At 41.3% G+C, this 20,766-nt stretch overlaps 2 protein-coding genes across 2 annotated transcripts; both read right to left on the bottom strand.

The window, feature by feature from the left end:
* Positions 1-4,925: 4,925 nt before the first annotated feature.
* Positions 4,926-5,449, bottom strand: LOC127780554 (13 kDa prolamin C-like). Its single transcript, XM_052307472.1, has one exon. The coding sequence runs from the start codon at positions 5,447-5,449 to the stop codon at positions 4,979-4,981; it is 471 nt and encodes a 156-aa protein (XP_052163432.1). The 3' UTR covers positions 4,926-4,978.
* A 10,719-nt stretch (positions 5,450-16,168) lies between these two features.
* LOC127780504 (13 kDa prolamin C) lies at positions 16,169-16,647 on the bottom strand. Its single transcript, XM_052307424.1, has one exon. The coding sequence runs from the start codon at positions 16,645-16,647 to the stop codon at positions 16,177-16,179; it is 471 nt and encodes a 156-aa protein (XP_052163384.1). The 3' UTR covers positions 16,169-16,176.
* Positions 16,648-20,766: the final 4,119 nt, after the last annotated feature.

Genomic DNA, 20,766 nt, shown 5'->3' with positions numbered 1-20,766 from the left:
ATTTAGATATACGAACTATCTCATGATAGGCAAAATATTTGAATGTTATATGTGAAAATAATGTTATTAGATTCGCCATGAAAACTGCTTAATTTTATGAATTTACTGCGTTCTTAATAATTTTTATGAGTACATATATAATTACAAATACAATAAATAATGACCAAATATCTGCACCCAGTTATGTATGTATGTTTAAATCATGGATCGAAATGTATCTCTTTAACTCACCGTACTGTTCATGCATGTTCAAGTCATGGATTCAGATCTATCGTTTAGGTTCCGTTATTTTCTCCAACAAGACTTGGATGAAAATTAAGATTTTTGTAGCAAGCTTTTCAAACTGTGCTAAACTGTACGTTTCATGTGAAAACTTTCTATATGAAAGTTGTTCTAAAATATTATATTAATCTATTTTCAAGTTTGTTATAATTAAAACTCAATCAATCATACGCTAATATCACCTCGTTTTACGAAAAAAATTAATCTTCATCTTCATCTTCGGGAGAAAAGAATATAATCTTTTTGAAAAACAGCTCGGCACAGCAAATTTCTATTCGCTTTTGCATTTGTAAACCTTGGTTAGCATGTACCCATGTGTAGTAGTTTTGTATCTTAAATAGAATCCATGAAAAATATGCTTATAAGTAATTTCTAGCTGTTCTCAATCGATATCCACTAGAAATTATAGAGAAAAAAAAAGGCAAAATAGAAGATGGATTTTAATCTCTCGCGAGAGAATGTGCATTTACACACCCATTTTTCTCTTCGATGCAGTACAAACAATGATGAAAGATTTCCTTAAAAAAATAACAATATAGTGTAGAGTGATTATTTATCACTCAACAAAACTTATCTGAACATTGAGAAAAAGAACTAATAAATTCGTATGTACATGTACATTGTGCATGAACATTTATATATATATGCTGGACTGCCCTTTTTTTTTTGTCGATTTGCTAGTGAGCTTAACTTGAAAACTGATTTGTTGTTTTGGGGTTGGGGGGGGGGGGGGTGGAATACTGGAATATTACAATATATACATATATATATATATATATATATATATACACACGATATATATCCTAATTAAAAGCTAAGTATTATCCTAATTGTGAACTAGTAGATGCGGTCTTCCCGGCTGAAGCGTCTCCGACATGGAAAGGGATTGAACATGGGTTGCAGTTGCTGAAGACAGGACTTATATGGCGAATTGGGGATGGGACCAAGGTCAGGATTTGGCGGGATAAATGGATTCCCCGAGCCTCCTCTCTCATGCTTATGGGAAGGAGCGGACGCTGCCGTCTTCGCTGGGTCTCGCAGCTGCTGAAACAAGGGGAAAAGAGCTGGGACGTTGATCTGATCAAGCACGTCTGTCACCCACTTGATGTGGAAGAGATCCTGAAAATCAATTTGTCGCCATACCAGGATGAGGATTTCCTAGCTTGGCACTACGAAAAATCAGGGATTTTCTCGGTGAGGTCTGCTTATCGTTTAGCGTGGCTGAACAAGTTCCATCCGGATGGAGAAGGCAGTAGTAGAGAAACGGACGGTGATCGCTCCATCTGGCGAAGAATTTGGAGTACACCTGTGCCACCAAAGGTCCGTATTTTCGCCTGGCGTCTAGCCCGAAATTATCTGGCTACCCAGAAGAACAGGTGTAAACGAAAGCTGCAAGCAGTTGCGACCTGTACTATCTGCGGCCAGGGGGAGGAAGACGAGTTTCACGCGGTGATTTCATGTACCCGGCCAAGGGCCCTCTGTGAAACTCTGCGGGCGAGCTGGAGGTTACCGGATGAGCGTTCCCTGTCGAAGCTAGGCCCAGGGTGGCTTCTTGGGGGACTCGATAAGCTGAGCGAAAACGAGCGGGCGCAGTTTCTCCTTGTCCTATGGCGAGCTTGGTACCTGCGTAATGACTGTGTCTTCGGTTCTGGGCAAGCGACGGTAAAGGGCTCTGCATCTTTCCTTCTGAATCTATGGAATTCCTTGTGCCCGTCTGGCAGTGCAATGCTGGAAAATGAGAAAGGAAAAACTGTGTCGGAGGGAAGACAAAGTGATGTGAATGGGTGCGGGGAAAGAACCCAAGTGGCAGGTGTGTGGCAGGCACCAGCTATGGAATGGGTGAAAATAAACGGGTAGCGTCGGCATTGTTATTCGGAACAGCGTGGGGAATGTTTTACTAACGTCCTGGAAGCTGATCAGGAACTGCGCATCGGCCGAATTTGCCGAAGCAGCCGCGTGCAGGGAAGGAATAAGGCTTGCAAATGAGTGGGTCAAGGAACCATGCATTCTAGAAACGGATTGTGCCGGTGTTGAGAGCTATCTGAGGTCGGCAGCGGCTAATAGGTCCCAGATTTGGTCACTAAATATTTAAAAATTTTGTAATATATATATATATATTACAAAATTTTTAAATATTTTTCTATAATTATTTTCATGAAGTTTAGAGAAATCCCAGGACGTCCCTCGAGGGAACAAAATAATTACCCCAAATAAAATACTTTGATTTGGAATATTGAGCAAACGTATTTTTTTTTCAAATAAGGAGAAAATAATCTATTTTAATAATCCAGCAAATAATTAAAAAAATAGAGCCCTTACTATATGTCATATATGCCAGATTACCTAATGGAACGTGTGCTCGTTAGAAGCTCACATGCCTTTAAGTTTCTAGTTCATTTCCGGTGTGTAAGCTAGGGATTTTTTTTTAATTTTTTGAACATTTTTAATTTTAAATGTTAAAAACAAACCCTTTCAAAATTATTTCTAAAATTTGAACCTTTTAGGCACACTAGCTCATCTAGTGTGACAAGATGACACTGGCACACCACCTGTAGCGGACGTGACGGTTTTATCCTGCCACGCGTGGCCAAATAACGCTGCCACACCAGTGAGTAGGGGTGGAATCGTGAAAGCTTGGTGCAAGGGAAGCTCGGCTTGGCTTGGCTCGCTACAAACAACGAGCTAAAACTGCAGCTCGGCTCGGCTCGTTTATGGGCTCGAGCCAGCTCGAGCTAGCTCGCGAGCCTGGCATCAAGTAAATCTCAAGCAGGACTAAGAGAAATTGAGCAATATTTTATAACATAGAATGTGTAATAAAGTGATATTTTTCTTTAATATGTCATCACAACACATAAATAGATAATATGACAATCAAAGTTATAATTTTCAACAAATAAATAGTTAGAAAAGGTGTAATTTTTTTTTTTTGCATATGACCCTATTGTACCAAGCCAAGCGAGCCTGGCATCAAGTAAATCTCAAGCATGACTAAGAGAAATTGAGCAATATTTTACCACATAGAATGTGTAATAAAGCGATATTTTTCTTTAATATGTCATCACAACACATAAATAGATAATATGACAATCAAAGTTATAATTTTCAACAAATAAATAGTTAGAAAAGGTGTAATTTTTTTTTGCATATGACCCTATTGTACCAAGCCAAGCGAGCTCACGAGTGGCTCGTGAGCCAGCTCGGGCTTGGGTCGTTTCGGAAACGAGCTAGGAAGGAGGCTTGGGCTTGGCTCGTTTGGCTTTTGAGCCAAGCCGAGCTATGCGAGCCCAAGCCAAGCTTGAGCCGAGCTCACGAGCCCAAGCTTTTTGTCCACCCCTACCAGTGAGGTCGGTCCGCCGGTGTGACTAGCGGGAGTGGCATGACGGTATTGTTTTGACACGCCAGTTTAGTTGGCGTGGTCAAATGTTCAAATCTTGAAAATAAGTTTTGGATGGATTTATTTTTAAAATTAAAAATGAAAAATGTTCATTTTATTGGGTAAGCTAGGGTAGTAATAATAAAAAAATAGTAATAATAAGGTGGTTAATCTCTAGCTGGACTGACTCGCCTTGACTGAACCAAAGCTACATTTTTGTTTTGCTTGGGACAAGCAGGAGTTGAGGGGGAGAAACACCTGGCTGATGTTCTTATGTTTCCTCATTGCATCATCACTCATGCTATACAATTGTGCCATTCATTTTTGCTAAACTTGCTAATTATTCCCTATGCCCATGATGTATTTCCTCGTTGCGTTGTACAGAGAAGGACAAGAATTAATGGCTGGGGTGGTATAGGGCCAAGCAGGGTTTACAAAACTGCGCGGTTATCACGCGCGGTAACCTTTTTAGTTTTTGAAACCACGGTATGTCTCACGGTTACCACACGGTTTTTTGCGGTAACCATGCGGTAACCGCGTCAAAAACGGTAAGGGGAACCATGGGGCCAAGTGCTTGTTACATACGGTGAACTTGGTAAATGGTGATATAAGTGAGACAACCAGTGAGCATTTGTTCACCAACATAGATTTCTGGCAGTGCTTTTAATGTATTAAGTGATGTGCCTATATCATGCACTGTTTCACAATGTATATTCTTCATCTTCTTTTTCTAAAACACCATATCCTCTATTCTATATATGATCTCTTATATCCTTATCCTCCAATGTAATGCATGTGATGATACAACCTGTTAAAAGGTGCTTCCAGAGCAATACAATTGCATGAAATGCAAACATTAGTGTTGAAAGACAAATCTTTAAGTATTTATTGGTTATGCACTATTTGGAATTATTTGTTGTTCATTACGGATGTCTGACATGGCTTCAATTCAGTTATATGGGCTGTTGGGTTCACTAGCAATTCCTGCAGCTGCCATTGCAACCATTGCTATAGTGTATCAATTGTTGGGGATATAGTAATTGACATATGTGCTTCAAGTTTGTTCCTATTAGAATGAAAAGTTGGACTTGCTTAATACACTCCATTTGTATCTAATAGCCAAAGTAGCTTAGGATCAAATGCATGCACATAGTAATTGTAAAGTTCTTTGTGATGGTAATTAGCTATGATAATGCAACCTCATACATGAATGCTATTTAAATAGGTGATTTTATTTAGATTTATATGACATCAAGTTTCAACTGTCACGCATGATGATGCATGACTTTATTTTTAACATTTAAACCATTATACTATTACAATTCAGTACCAGACACCACCAACGGTGGGAATGCTCCTCGGAGCAATGTAGTAGTTAGGATAGATACCACATATGGATGGCAAGTTTAAGGCCAGCAAAGCTTGAGCTTGAGCTTGAGTCTGATCAAAGTAGACAACACCGACCTGCTGCAGCTGTAGCTGCTGCACAATCGCCTGAACGCTACTAATGGCCTGGTAGTGAGATTGTTGCGCTACCAGCCTGAGCTGTTGGCAACACTGTTGCTGCATGACTTGGTTGTTTATCAATTGAAACGTAGCTGGTTGCCAGAAGGGGGTTGCCACTATGTTATGCTGTTGCCTTACGAACTCACTGCATGGGCTGAGCACCTGTTGCTGTAGCAGGAGATGCGATTGTAGTTGATATTGCCTATAACTTTGACTAAGAGCATCAAACCGTGCAGAAGCGTTGCATGCAACAATAGCAAGGAGAGCAAATACGAAAATGATCTTCATTGTTGTAGGATTCTACTACTATGCTTCAACTATAATGTTTGAATTGTGTGAAGGATGAGGAGGGTTTTCATTATGCTTGTCTATTTATAGATGTTTCCCTATCGGTTGCTTTAGAGTGTTAGTTTTGCTTGATGCTGTATTAGGATCTAAGTGAGTCATATTATTTGGATATTCTGTTAGGTGCACCTAAAAATGTTCTTTGATATCATCATCAAAGTAACTTTTATGCCCATCATATATACATGATGGTGAGCAAAAAATTAATGACATGACTCATCGCTCACTTTATGTGTCAATGTGATAAGGATTGCAACTTTTCAAACTAAGTTTGTTATGTTTTGTAAGCTATTATTTTGATAATGCACTACACGTGGAACTTTACGACTGTGTGGGTTTATGCTCTTTGAATTATATAATTTCAGTAAGAAAAAAAAATTATAGTATGTTCAATGGTTTTCATTGTTCCATTAATACTCTTGTGAAAACTTGTTTGTGATACGAAATAAGTTAATGTAATAACTTTTAAATTAACTTTGCAAAGCTTTACAATAACTCACCAACTTACTCTAATTGTGGTTGGGGATTGATTTAATTCATACTTTTATAGACCAAATTGATATTGTGTTGCTAAATAAAAATTATAGTGGTGTTGCTACACCTACACAGACACAGAAGGAATCCTGATATCATCAGCTATCTACTGCTTCCTCCACATGGACTCAAGAAGCAGAAGCAAAAAAGAAGAAGGCATTTGCTCCAACAAAGTTTTCCGGTGAAAGGCAACACATTGTTCTGAACTTCCTGGCATGTATTATGTGAATCTAGCAAATTAACCAAACATTGACACAATGCGACACCTTGTAATGTAGCCGTGCCGAGAATTGTATATCTCACTTACCATTGTATATCACACGTGCCGAGAATAGGAGATTGATTTTTGCCAACCAAAACGCTCTAGGCAGACTAATTGGGCCACACCAAGGCCCATTTCAAGATTATTGTGGCTTGTTCGGTCTAACCGGGGACGGTTTAATGACCGGTTCATAGAAAAACCGACCGGTTCTGCCGGTTCAAAGCGGGTCATATGCATGTCCGGTCTTTCTTTTGAACTGAACCGAGAAGACCTCTAGTTCTGGTTTTTTCCGGTTGAACTGTCGGCCCGTTCCGGTTTTTTCCACTATGTCCCCAACCCTCCATGTCACCTGGTTTCCATAGAATTAATTAGGCTGCCAACTAGACAAAAAGCTGATGTGGCAACGGAATAAAAGAAGAGAAAGAAGCAAAAACATAGAAACCAGGTCGCATGCGCGACACCGTTTCGGCGGCCGTTCCAAGGCACTGGAAACTAGCTAAATCCGTGTTGGGTTGGATGACTCGTTTCTCTCCCCCCACCCCACCCCCCCCAAAAAAAAAAAATCCTCACATCTCGATCCGCTGCGCCCTACCCCGTCACCATGCCCACTGCGCGCCTCCCCTCCCGCGTCTGCTTGCTTGCTTGCCACAGCTGACCCTCCTCTGTTAATGTTACATGCAAAGAGCTACTAATTTTTTTTTGCTTATGAAAACTGGTATATAAACGATGCAATGGGGAGGTAGTGTCCATATATGCATTTATTGATCTCTCACTGCTCTAGACACCACCCATGGACACCATGGGTTGGGGATGGCCTAATCGACCAAGGTGCTTTGTCGCTTCAAGTCCAACAAAAATTACTTCACACTTTAAATGTTTCACAGGTTCAACTAAATAGAAATTAATCTTGGTTGGCAGCATGCATGACATTGCACGATGCACATTTACTCTTTGCACAAATAAACAAAGAGACATTTTGTTAGATAATGATCATTTTGAGAAGACCCAATTTTCTTCTCTTTCCTAAGTTAATAAAATGGCACATCATGTTTTTTCCTGCGTGGCATATCATTTAATGCTATGAAAAACCATTCTAAGTGAAGCGCTGGGATCACCCTAACGGCATATGTTTCTTTGAGAAAGAGAGTCATCATATTTGTTTGCAATTTGAATAATGCCAAATATATAAAAATTGGAGTTTAAAACATCCCCTGTGTGTTTCTGTGGTTGTCTTCTTTTGAATTACACTGTGCTAAATGTTAGCGCTGGATTGTTGGACTAGTTCAAGGGTTTTAATAAATCTCATCTATTTTGTTACCTCAAATCCATCATGTCCTAATGACCATAACTTTTTGAAGAAAAACTTTCGTGATCTGTTCCAATCTAAAACATATGAGATATCGAAATTATCTCAATATTGGCATAATATACAAATGCTATGAAGCATTTTTAGTTTTTTTTATGAGAATATAATTACAACATATAATGATCAAATATCTGCGAATGTATGTTTAAATCATGGATCCATCTTTTTAACTCACGAGTGGGGTTACTGTTCATGCATGTTCAAGTCATGGACACCGATCTATATCTTACTGCATTACTTTAAAGTTGCATGTTCAAATCGGCAACATATCCTATGCACACAGGCCCTCACGTGTACACACGTGCACACCAACTAAAAAATGTCACCAAAAAATCTAGAAAAAATCATACACATACTTTCAATTGTATTACACCTAGGGTTAAAATCTTAACGTCAAATTCATTATATTTTAGCCGTAACAAAAAAAACAAAAAATCTGACAGTTTTAAGGTTGCAATTTTGTCAGAATTTTATCTTTTTTGTTATTCTCTATGTAGAATGAATTTGAAGATGCGACTTTGCACGTAGATGTAATACTATTGAAAGTATATGTATGAATTTTCCTAGAATTTTTTGTGATAATTTTTAGTTGGTGTACACGGTGTGTACATGTGAGGGCCTGTGTGCATAGGATACGCTTCCGTTCAAATCATGGATCCTGATCTATCGCTTATTACTTTGAAATTTAAATTATGAGAAATAAATGAGCGAACTGAAGTACCAAGAGAAATGACCTATATGGCAGTTCTTGATTAAGGAGTATTAATATTTTACTGGGAATAATGAAATGGCTACTCGAAGATGTTTATAGGGGCAAAGCAGTGCAAATGTGCAATTGCCAGCCAGTTAGTTTTCTCCATGGAATTCAAAATTTGTTTTCCAAATTTTGGCCCATTCTGGAATGGTTTCTGATTGATGTTTCAATTTTTTAATCTTTGAAAACAGGTCGGCACAGCGAATTTCTATTTGCATTCGCATTCGTAAACCTTAAGAATTGCATGAGTTATATAGTGCCCATGAAAGGTGCTTAGTAAGTAATTTGTAGCTGTTCTCAATCAATAACCACTAGAAATTATAGAGAAAATGGGGCAAAATATATAGAAGTCGGATTTTAATAGAGGATATGCATTTACACGCCCTTTTTTTCTCTTCGATGCAGTGCACACAGTAATGAAAGATTCCCTAACAAAATGACAATATAGAGTACAATGACAATTTACTACTCAACGAAAAAACCAAGTTTAAATTGGATCTGAACATTGAGAAACAAAACAAATAAATTCGTATGTACATTGCACATGAACGTTTATATGCTGGACCTGTCCTTTTTTACTTGTCGATTTGCTACTGAGCTTAACTTGAAAATTAATTTGTGAGGGTGGAATATGTACACTACATAAATATTACTAAATTTCTTTACTATAACTATTTTCATGATGTTTAGAGAAATCCTAGGATGTCTCCTCTAGGATCAAAATAATTACCCTAAATAAAATACTTGACTTAGAATATGGAGCAAACATATATTTTAAAGCATGGAGCAAATAATCCATTTTAATAATCTGAAAAAAATAGAGCCTTACAATATATCATGTTACCTAGATGGAATGTGGGCTCGTTAGAAGCTCACATGCCTTTAAGATTTGAGTCCATTTCCGGTGTGTGAGCTAGGGCAGTAATCACAATAATAAGGGCGCTGGTTCATCTATAGCTGGACTGACTCCCCTTGACTTAACCAAAGCTACATTTTTGTCCTGCTTGTGTCAAGCAGGAGTTGATGGGAAGAAATGCCTTGAAGAAAGAGATAATGGCCAACACTGTGGCAGCTGGCGGTGCACACATGCATCCAGTTACTGATGTTGCTTCTTGTGTTCAATAGAGAAAAGCAAGAATGGATGGGGTGGTGCAGTGTAGAATGCTAGCTTGTTACATACCGCGAACTGATGATATTAGTGAGGCTAGTAGTAGTGCATTAGTTCCCCAGCATAAATTTTTTACAGTGCTTTTAATGTATCAAGTGATGTGCCTGCATCATGCACTGTTTCACAAAGTATTCTTGACATTATTAATCTTCTTTTTTCTAAAACATCATATCCTCTGTTCTATATATGATCACTTAAATCCTTCTCCTCCAATGTAATGTATGTGATAATACAACATCTGTTAAATATGTGTTTCCAGAGCAATACAATAGCAGGCCATGCAAGCATTACAGTCCAAAGGCAAATGTTTGATTATTCATTGGATATGCACAATATAAAATTATTTGTTATTCATTACGGATATTTTACATGGCTTAAATTCAGGTATATGGTCTGCTCGACAGCGAATCCTCCGGCTGCGGCTACAACCGCTGCTATTGTTGAGATTATAGGCATGTAATGATTTAATCTATTCCATAAATAAATCATGACATTACAGATAAAAACTAGCATGAACGCATCATTAGATCTACACATGTAAACTATACAGTATAACATGAACAGATCAAATATGCGCAACATATTGAACACGTACCGAGGTGACGGAAAGACCGGCTGTTTGGTCGAAACTTTTCGCAGGCGTCTACGAAGGTATGAAACACGCGAGCGAAGAGGAAGGCGAGCCGTCGCGAACGAACAGGGATCGCGCGAAGCGCTTCCCAAAAACCTTATTGCCACCTTCTCCCGGTGCAGGACGTCGAAGGCAGAGGTTCCGGAGACCTGCTCTCCCGATCGCCGGTGCACGCCGGCGAGCGAGATGGAGTAGTCTACGAGCGACGGCGCAGTACCGAACCGGATAAGTCGCGCGTAACTTATCCGGACTCCACGCCGTTTGCACGCACCGAATTTTTCGGAACGTTTCCAAAACAAAAACGAATCCGAATTTGCAGCAAAACAAAACTGCAAAAGGAGGCTGCATCTGCGCAAGGGTGAGAAGCCAATTTTTCGGACCATTCGACGCGTACGGCCTGCCCTGCCCTGCCTTGCCCTGCCAGGCAAGGCGAGCGAGCGCGCGCGTGTGTTTCCCCTCTTCTCTCCACCACACATGCTTCAAGTGGCTAGGAGGGCATCCTCCCTTTTAAGAAGGTCCCCCTTTCCTAGAATAAGCAAGGTGGTACTAAACTCCACATGCATGCCATCCCATGAGGTGGGCTTTTGTGATTTTCCAAAGAATTAATCTTCGAGTGGGCTAAGGCCCATTCATTAATTTCAACAATCCCCCACCAAATCTCAAAATCCCACTGAGATTTGCCTTTTTCAATGTACTGTTTATATACCAGCGGTTCGATGGAGACCGATTAAGGTTGAACATCCACCTAGAACTCCAAGCTACACTTACTCACAACTTGAACAATGGACTACGCCTTGAATTGCAAGTCTTGTGCAAGCAAGTTTCACTCAAAGTCTTATCTGGTACTAGACCGTCTGTAGACTACCCCTCGGGTGGAGCGTATAAGTCATACTCCTAGGTCTTTAGTAAGCTTCCTAGAAGATTCACCCAAAATCTTCATAGACTGCGACCAACAGTCAAGCTCACAAAGGTGAGTTCTTTCAAGAATGCTCTGCAGAACAACATCTTCGCTAATTAAAGCCAACAGAACTCATTAAGGCATAGCCAACCTGCCTTGCAGCTCACGAGAGTACATGCATCTTCACTTGGAGAGGGTATATATTGGTACTCTCCTCTAGTTTACTAATGATTTGTTCTTCCCAGGATCTAATTCACGGGATCTCCGATCACATAGACTGGGTTACCACCATAGTATAACTCACATAGGTCTCAAACCCATCTCCTTCGATGCATTGTCTATCACATTTCGTGATAGTCTCTTTGTGAAGGGATCTGCCAGGTTTCTCGCTGTTTGGATGTAATCCAACGTTATAACTCCGGAGTTTCTTAATTTCCTGACAGACTTCAATCGTCTTTTCACATGTCTAGACGATTTCATATTATCCTTAGAACTATTCACTTTGACAATTACTGTTTGATTGTCACAGTTCATAAGGATAGCCGGCACCGGTTTTTCAACAATAGGCAGATCCATTAATAGATCACGCAGCCATTCTGCCTCAACAGTAGCAGTATCTAGTGTCGTCAGCTCTGCTTCCATGGTTGACCTCGTCAAAATGGTCTGTTTGCAAGACCTCCATGAAACAGCACCACCACCCAGTGTGAAGATATATCCACTAGTGGCTTTGATCTCATCCACATCAGAGATCTAGTTAGAATCACTATAACCCTCCAGTACCGCAGGATACCCAGTATAGTGAAGCCCCAATTCCACAGTACCTTTCAGATAGCGCATTACTCGCTCAAGCGCACGCCAGTGATCATCTCCTAGATTAGAGGTAAATCGGCTCAACTTGCTCACAGCAAAGGAGATATCAGGCCTAGTTGCACTAGCCAGGTACATCAACGAGCCAATGATTTGGGAGTATTCCAGTTGATTCCTAGCAATTCTCTTGTTCTCGCGAAGCAACTAGCTAGGATCATAAGGTGTTGGAGAAGGCTTACTATCAATGTAGCCAAAGCGATTCAAAATCTTCTCCACATAATGGGACTGCAAGAGTGTAATTCCATTCTCACCTCCAATTAACTTAATGTTTAAGATAACATCAGCTACTCCCAAATCCTTCATATCAAAATTTTGAGACAAGAATAATTTAACCCCATTTATCACCTCAAGGTTTGTCCCAAATATCAGTATGTCGTCAACATACAAGCACAAAATAACTCCCTCACCCCCACCATGGCGATAGTACACACATTTATCTGCCTCATTGACTGCAAAGCTTGCAGATGTCAATGTTTTGTCAAATTTCTCGTGCCATTGCTTAGGAGCATGTTTCAGACCATACAAAGACTTCAACAATTTGCACACTTTGCCTTCTTGATCTTCAACTACAAACCCATCAGGCTGATCCATATAGATCTCCTCATCCAGCTCTCCATTAAGAAAAGCTGTCTTAACGTCCATTTGATGAACGAGAAGACCATGTGAGGCTGCTAGGGAAAGTAGCACACGAATTGTGGTCAATCTAGCAACAGGTGAGTAAGTGTCAAAGAAATCTTCGCCTTCTTTCTGAGTATAGCCCTTAGCAACAAGCCGAGCCTTGTACTTTTCAATAGTACCGTCAGGCCTAAGCTTCTTCTTGAACACCCACTTGCACCCCACAGGTTTACACCCATAGGGTCGCTCTGTCACCTCCCAAGACCCGTTAGCGATAATGGAATCCATTTCACTACGGACAGCCTCCTTCCAGTAGTCTGCATCAGGAGATGCATATGCTTCTGAAATTGACTTAGGAATGTCATCCACGAGGTACACAGTGAAATCATCACCAAAAGACTTAGCCGTCCTTTGTCTCTTACTCCTTCGAGGAGCTTCACTGACATCCTCCTTAGAGACATGTTCATGTGTATGTTTAGTTTGTTCTGGTGGTGTGATTGAACTGGGAATTATTTCAGAGGGTTGGTTCGAACCACTATGTGTATCCTTCGTTGGGAAAAAGCTCTCAAAGAAGGTAGCATCACGAGACTTCATAATTGTACCAACATGCATGTCCGGTACCTCGGATTTAACTATTAAAAATCTATAGGCAATGCTATGATGAGCATATCCCAGAAAGACACAGTCCACAGTCTTGGGTCCAAGTTTGCGCTTTTTCGTTATTGGTACATTGACTTTCGCCAAGCATCCCCATGTGCGCAAATAAGAAAGTGATGGTTTTCTCCCAATCCATATCTCATCTGGTGTTTTGTCCTTATTTCTGTTAGAAACTCTGTTTAACACATGATTTGAGGTCAACAATGCCTCCCCCCACCATGCCTTAGGCAGTCTCGCGGTGTCCAACATGGCATTCACCAAGTCAGTCAGTGTGCGGTTCTTCCTTTCAGCAATCCCATTAGACTCGGGAGAATAGGGAGGCGTCCTCTCATGTATGATGCCATGTTCCTTACAGAATAAGTCAAACTCGTTCGAGAAAAACTCTCCACCACGATCAGACCTAAGCCTTTTTATCTTTCTGTCAAGTTGATTTTCAACTTCTACCTTATAAATTTTAAAATAGTCTAGAGCCTCGTCTTTCGTTTTCAACAAATACACATAGCAAAATTTAGTAGCATCATCAATCAACGTCATGAAATATCGTTTTCCACCCTTCGTCAACACCCCATTCATTTCACAAAGATCTGAATGTAGGAGTTCTAGTGGTGCCAAGTTTCTCTCCTCGGCAGCCTTGTGAGGCTTGCGAGGTTGCTTCGATTGCACACAACTATGGCACTTAGAACCTTTGACAATGGAAAACTTAGGAATTAAACACATGCTGGAAAGCCGAGACATCAAGCCAAAATTAATATGACATAAACGTGAGTGCCAAACATTAGCCTCATCATCCACACTGCCACAAATATGGTTCACAGACTTATTGCAGAAATCAGAAAGGGAAAAGCGGAACAGGCCTCCGCACTCATAACCTTTACCAATAAAATATCCATGTTTAGACACGACTACTTTATTAGACTCAAAAACCAACTTAAATCCGTCTCTAGTCAGACGGGAGTCACTAACAAGATTCCTGTCGATAGAAGGGACATGCTGCACGTTCTTCAGCTGCACGATCTTTCCCGAAGTAAACTTCAGATCTACCGTGCCAACACCATGAACAGAAGCATGTGACCCATTCCCCATTAGGACGGTGGAACCCCGTGCGACCTGATAAGAAGAAAACAATGAGATGTCAGCACAAACATGTACATTGGCCCCAGTGTCAACCCACCAATTAGTAGACTGATTAACTGAAAAAACAGTAGGTAGATTACCATACCCGCTTCCATCTCCAGTGTTGCCAATAGTCACATTAGCAGACTTAGAAGTCTGCCCTGCAGGTGCCTTCATCCCCTTGCGCTGTGGACACTTCCTAGCCAGATGACCAACTTGGCCACACACAAAGCAAGTCCTCTCATCCTGATTAGGATTGTTGTTGTTCTTCTTCTGCTTCTTGAAGTTGGTGGTCTGCTGAGCTTTGTATTTTCCCTTGCTCTTGTTCTGGGCCTTGTGCACAACATTGGCACTGGACTGCCCACCATCGCCCTTAGACGCGGCATCCTTTTCCCGAGCTTTCTCCTCAACATCAAGAGACGCTATCAACCCCTCAACGGAGTATTCCTGTCTCTTGTGTTTGAGTGCAGTACCGAATCTTCTCCAAGATGGAGGTAATTGCTCAGCCCATGCAATGAGATGATCTGCCATCTCTTAAAATACACACCGGTGAATTTATCCGGCCTCAGTGCATCGGCAAAACCAGCCATAGTAAAATCACAGTGCCTATAATAAGGTTTTTGGATTGTTGAGATTATAGGCATATAATGATTTAATCTATTCCATAAATAAATCATGACATTACAGATGAAAACTAGCATGAACGCATCATTAGATCTACACATGTAAACTACACAGTATAACATGAACAGATCAAATATGCGCAACATATTGAACACGTACCGAGGTGACGGAAAGACCAGCTGCTTGGTCGAAACTTTTTGCAGGCGTCTACGAAGGCACGAAACACGCGAGCGAAGAGGAAGGTGAGCCATCGCGAACGAACAGGGAGCAGTCGCGCGAAGCGCTTCCCAAAAACCTTATTGCTGCCTTCTCCCGGTGCAGGACGTCGAAGGCAGAGGTTCCGGAGACCTGCTCTCCCGATCGCCGGTGCACGCCGGCGAGCGAGATGGAGTAGTCTACGAGCGACGGCGCAGTACCGAACCGGATAAGTCGCGCGTAACTTATCCGGACTCCACGCCGTTTGCACGCACCGAATTTTTTGGAACGTTTCCAAAACAAAAACGAATCCGAATTTGCAGCAAAACAAAACTGCAAAAGGAGGCTGCATCTGCGCAAGAGTGAGAAGCCAATTTTTCGGACCATTCGACGCGTACGTCATGCACGCGCGCCGCCTGCCAGGCGAGGCGAGGCGAGCGAGCGAGCGCGCGCGTGTGTTTCCCCTCTTCTCTCCACCACACATGCTTCAAGTGGCTAGGAGGGCATCCTCCCTTTTAAGGAGGTCCCCCTCTCCTAGAATAAGTAAGGTGGTACTAAACTTCACATGCATGCCATCCCATGAGGTGGGCTTTTGTGATTTTCCAAAGAATTAATCTTCGAGTGGGCTAAGGCCCATTCATTAATTCCAACAGCTACAGTGTATCAATTGCTAGGGGGTATAGTAATTGACATCTGTGCTTCAAGTTCGTTCCTATTGGGAATGAAAGGTTGAACTTGCTTAATGCACTTCATTTATATCTAATAGCCAAAGCAGCTTAGGATCAAATGCATGCATATAGTAAAATTGTAAAGTCCCTGTGATGGTAATTAGCTACGATAATGTAATAGGATTTATCCTCATAGAGGAATGCTATTTAAATAGGTAAGATGATTTTATTTAGATTTATATGACCCTAAGTTTCAACTGTCACACATGATGATGTATGACTTTATTTTTAACATACGAACTATTATACTGTTACAATTCAGTACCAGACACCACCAACGGTGGCAATGCTCCTGGGAGCACTATAGTAGTTAGGGTAGATACCACATATGGATGGCAAGTTGAAGGCCAACAGAGCTTGGGCTTGAGCTTGAGTCTGATCAAAGTAGACACCACTAAATTGCTGCAGTTGTAGTTGCTGCACAATCGCCTGAACAATACTAATGGCCTGGTAGTGAGATTGTTGTGCTACCAGCCTGAGCTGTTGGCAACACTGCTGCTGCATGACTTGGTTGTTTATCAATTGAAACGTAGCTGGTTGCCAGAAGGGGGTTGCCACTATGCTATAGTGCTGCCTTACGAACTCATTGCATGGGTTGAGCACCTGTTGCTGTAGTAGGAGATGCGACTGTAGTTGATATTGCCTATAACTTTGACTAAGAGGATCAAACCGCGCAGAGGCATTGCATGCAACAATAGCAAGGAGAGCAAATACGAAAATGATCTTCATTGTTGTTGGATTCTACTACTATGCTTCAACTATAATATTTGAATTGTGGTGAAGGATGATGAGGATTTTCATTGTGCTTGTCTATTTATAGATGCTTCCCCATCGGTTGCTTTAGAGTGTTAGTTTTACTTGATGCTCTATTATGATCTAAGTGAGTCATATTATTTGGATATTCTGTTAGGTGCACCTAAAAATGTTCTTTGATATCATCATCAAAGTAACTTTGTGGCTATCATATATACATGATGGGTAGCAAGAAAAATAATATTATGACTCATCACTCACTTTATGTGTCAATGTGATAAGGATTGCAACTTTTCAAACTAAGCTTGTCATGTTTTGTAAGCTATATATATTTTGGTAATGCACCACACGTAGAACTTTACGGTTATGTGGATTTATTCTCTTTGAATTATATAATTTCAATAATAAAAACAAAATTATAGTATGTCATATGGTTTTCATTGTTCCATTGACACTCTTGTTTGTAATATGAAATAAGTTAATGCAATAACTTTTAAATTAGCTTTGCAGAACTTTACAATAACTCACCAACTTGCTCTACTTGTGGTGAGGGATTGATCTAATTTATAATTTTTGTAAAATAATAATAATAATAATAAAGTCGTGTTGCTACACCTAAGCCGATGTAGAAGGAATTCTCATATCATCAACTATTTGCTGCTTCCTCCAAACTGACTAAAGAAGCAGAAGCTGAAAGAAGGAGAAGGCATCTGTTGCCAACAAAATTTTCCAGAGAAGGGAAACATGTTGTTATGATCTTCCTTGTATGCTTTTGTGTGAGTCTACCAAATTAATCTAAAAGTGACACCTTGCGCTGGACTTGTGCCTAGGTATATGTATGCCTGGAGACAAGCCAAAACTCTGAACTCCACTCATGAATATATGTCACGTAGTATAACCATATACCCACATGCTGCAAGTTCTTCCAATAACTTGTAAATAATCCTATCAACCATCCAAAAGTAGAATTTAATCAATTAGAAGAATATAATCATTTGTCAGTCCACTGGTGGAGAAAGGGGCTTTACTCCCGGTTGAGAACCACCCTATAGTCCCGGTTATACAACCGGGACTACGAATCCGGGACTAAAGATCTTTAGTCCCGGATTCGTAGTCCCGGGTAAAATAACCGGGACTAAAAATCCATCTTTAGTCCCGGTTGGAGCAGTCCCGGTTATTTTTTTTCTCATATCGATCTGCTCCCTAAATATCCCCGATCATATTCCCAAATCATCCCCAAATCAAAGTAGCATCACAGATCTGGAAAGAAATACATCACATATTGGAAAGAAATGCATCACAGATCACAATACATCACATCACAAAATCTCAAACAAAAAATACATCACAAATCCTAAAAGAAATACATCACAACTCCCAGATCAGATCCAATATCACATACATCACAGATCAAATCCAATGAATCAAAAATTCAAAAAAAATCGGCAGCAGAGAGGAGGGCGCCGCCGGCCTCCCGGCCACCGTCCTTGCGGCCTCCGCGCGAGCTCGGCCGGCCGGTCGCCGCGCCAGCCCGCCCGAGCGCCACGCCCGCCCGCCTGGCCGGCCGCCGCGCCAACTCGCCCGAGCGCCGCAACCCCCCGCCTGGCCGGCCGCCGCGCCAGCCTGCCAGGGCGCTGCGCCCGCCCGCCCGGCCGGCCGCCGCGCCAACCCGCGCTGCGCCCGCCCGCCCGGCCGGCCGCCGCGCCAGCCCGCGCTGTGGCGGTCCGCCGTGCTGGCTGCCGCGCCCGCCCGCCCGCCTGCCGCCGGCCGCCGCCGCTCCCGCCGGGCGCCGCCACAGCGCAAGGGGAGGAACGGGAGGGGAAAGGGGAGAGGAAGGGGATGAAAGGGGAAAGGAAGGGATGGAGAAGGAGTAATGAGAGGGGAGGAGATCGAGAGGAGTGCGCGGATAATAACTGAGTGGCGCGCGGTTCGGGGTACTCTTTACTCCCGGTTGGTATAAACAACCGGGACTAAAGATATCTTTAGTCCCGGTTGTTTATACCAACCGGGAGTAAAAATAATTGGTATAAACAATTATTTTTGTGGCGCGCAGATAATATCTGGCACGCGGTTTGGAGTACTCTTTACTCCCGGTTGGTATAAACAACCGGGACTAAAGATCTGTTTTTAGTCCCGGTTGTTTATACCAACCGGGAGTAAAAATAATCGGGGTCTATCTTGAACCCCTCAACTTCTTGAACCGGGACTAAAAATGAACTTTAGTCTCGGTTGGTACCACCAACCGGGACTAAAGATCAAAAAGTACCCCTCAACTTTTAAACCGGGACTAAAGATGCCTTTTAGTCCCGGTTTTTATTAGAACCGGGACTATTGTGGAATTTGGCCGACCGACCAAAGATGGTTTCTCCACCAGTGGTCTATATCCAAATTAAATAACCAACTTAAAACTATCAACTATTCATAGCATCAACAACATCGCATTAGAATTAGGGTGATCATTTTAGACTAAAGCCATCATGTTATAGATTAGAAATAAATAATCTATGATTCTCACACATTCAAGCCATGAGCTAGAGGCCTGTTCTTGTGCCGCTGGTGATCTCTTGCTGCCTAGGTAGTGTACTTTGCTAGCTACCTCTTTGGTGGTCCCACATTGGGAACGGTATAATTGGTGGTTGAGCTCAGTTTGTAACAGTCCACCCTCTAGAACCATGTAGCCAGCCCATCCGATGGGTGGACCCATTTATACATACTACTCATTTACACTTTCGCAATCGCTTCATGTAAAAGGGATTATCCGGGAGTGATATGGTTGGAGGAACAAGTCGTTATAAGTTGGTTCCATTTTTGCTAAACTAGTGAGGTGGTATTAAACATGAGCACATAGCTCTCATGGGCCACAAATGCCTCATCCTAATTGAGCCAGGATGTCACAGTTCAACCTTAGTACAACCGTTCCTAGTTGATTTCTTTCTTTTAGTTTGAGAAAGAGTGGTGAAAGCCATTTTGTAAATAGGAAGCAAGTAAGCAACTAGGCAAAAGCAAAAAGAGAGACATGGAGAACGGAGGCTCAGAGCAGCTACACATAAAACTAATGATGATCTTGTTTGAGTTTCAAGTTGGTCGGTCTGCCACCGCCAACTCCCTCAAACTATAACACGTGGAACTCACATGTCCATCCCTCTCGAAACCAAATACTTTTTAAGGGAGGAAGTTATGCATTAATGATTTAGTTGAGTCCATTTCAAATCTTTTATAGCTGAGATATAAAAAGATGAAAACAAACATATAATTTAATTCTAAATTAGGCTCTAAACTGAAAATAGATTTCTTTTTTTGCAATGTGGCGATGTGATTTTCTAAATTCTGTAACAACGTACATGCATTTTGCTAGCAACGAAAATAAAACAAGAACCAGCCAGCAACCAAACTTGGTGATGATTTCAGTTGACAACTTCAATTCTGTTCTCCTCTCATCGATCCCTCCAGCACATTGCACTTGTCCCTCCAGCCGTGCTGAGAATTGTATATCTCACTTACCACTTGTCGTTCGAGCTTGATGTTCCTGTTTGAAATTCCGTACCAATTTCTCCTAAGATCCTCCAGGTAATGCGGCGCTGGTTTGTCTTCTTTTCCTCAATGCATCCCAGTCTCACAAAACAAAACAAGATTGAACCCCAATGAAGCTCAGTTGAAGCTGTATCCACATTATCTGGTAGAGATTACTCCTTATGTCTTGATTCCTCTCCCATTCTTTTGTAATGGTTCAACAGTTCTGCATGGTATCTGCTTCAACTTTGGTGCTTGCAGGTGTAGAAAAAGTAAGAAAACAAGTGGTTGTGGTAAAAATCAAAGCGAAGTGTTTGGTTATTTATAACTGATGAAAAACTTTTTCCCCCCTGTAACTACTTCCCTTTCAATACATATATAAATGCTAGGGAACATATCATGTGCACAAAGTCTTTTCATGTACATACTATGCACACCAACTAACAAATTTTACCAAAAAAATCTAGAAAAATTTGTACAAGTACTTCCAATAATAATACACTTATGTGAAGTCTTAATCTCAAATTCATTATATTTTAGTCATAAAAAAGATAAGAATTCTGAGTTTTGAGAGTATAAATCTGT

Source organism: Oryza glaberrima, chromosome 7 (assembly GCF_000147395.1).
Source record: "Oryza glaberrima chromosome 7, OglaRS2, whole genome shotgun sequence".
NCBI classification, from domain to species: Eukaryota; Viridiplantae; Streptophyta; class Magnoliopsida; order Poales; family Poaceae; genus Oryza; species Oryza glaberrima.
The sequence above is the reverse complement of the archived record's forward strand: the minus strand, read 5'-3'. Positions and strand labels throughout refer to the sequence as shown.

What these genes read in the sequence shown, in the direction of transcription:
- LOC127780554 (XM_052307472.1), bottom strand. Translation starts at nt 5,449, where the DNA reads ATGAAGATCATTTTCGTATTTGCTCTCCTTGCTATTGTTGCATGCAAC.
- LOC127780504 (XM_052307424.1), bottom strand. Translation starts at nt 16,647, where the DNA reads ATGAAGATCATTTTCGTATTTGCTCTCCTTGCTATTGTTGCATGCAAT.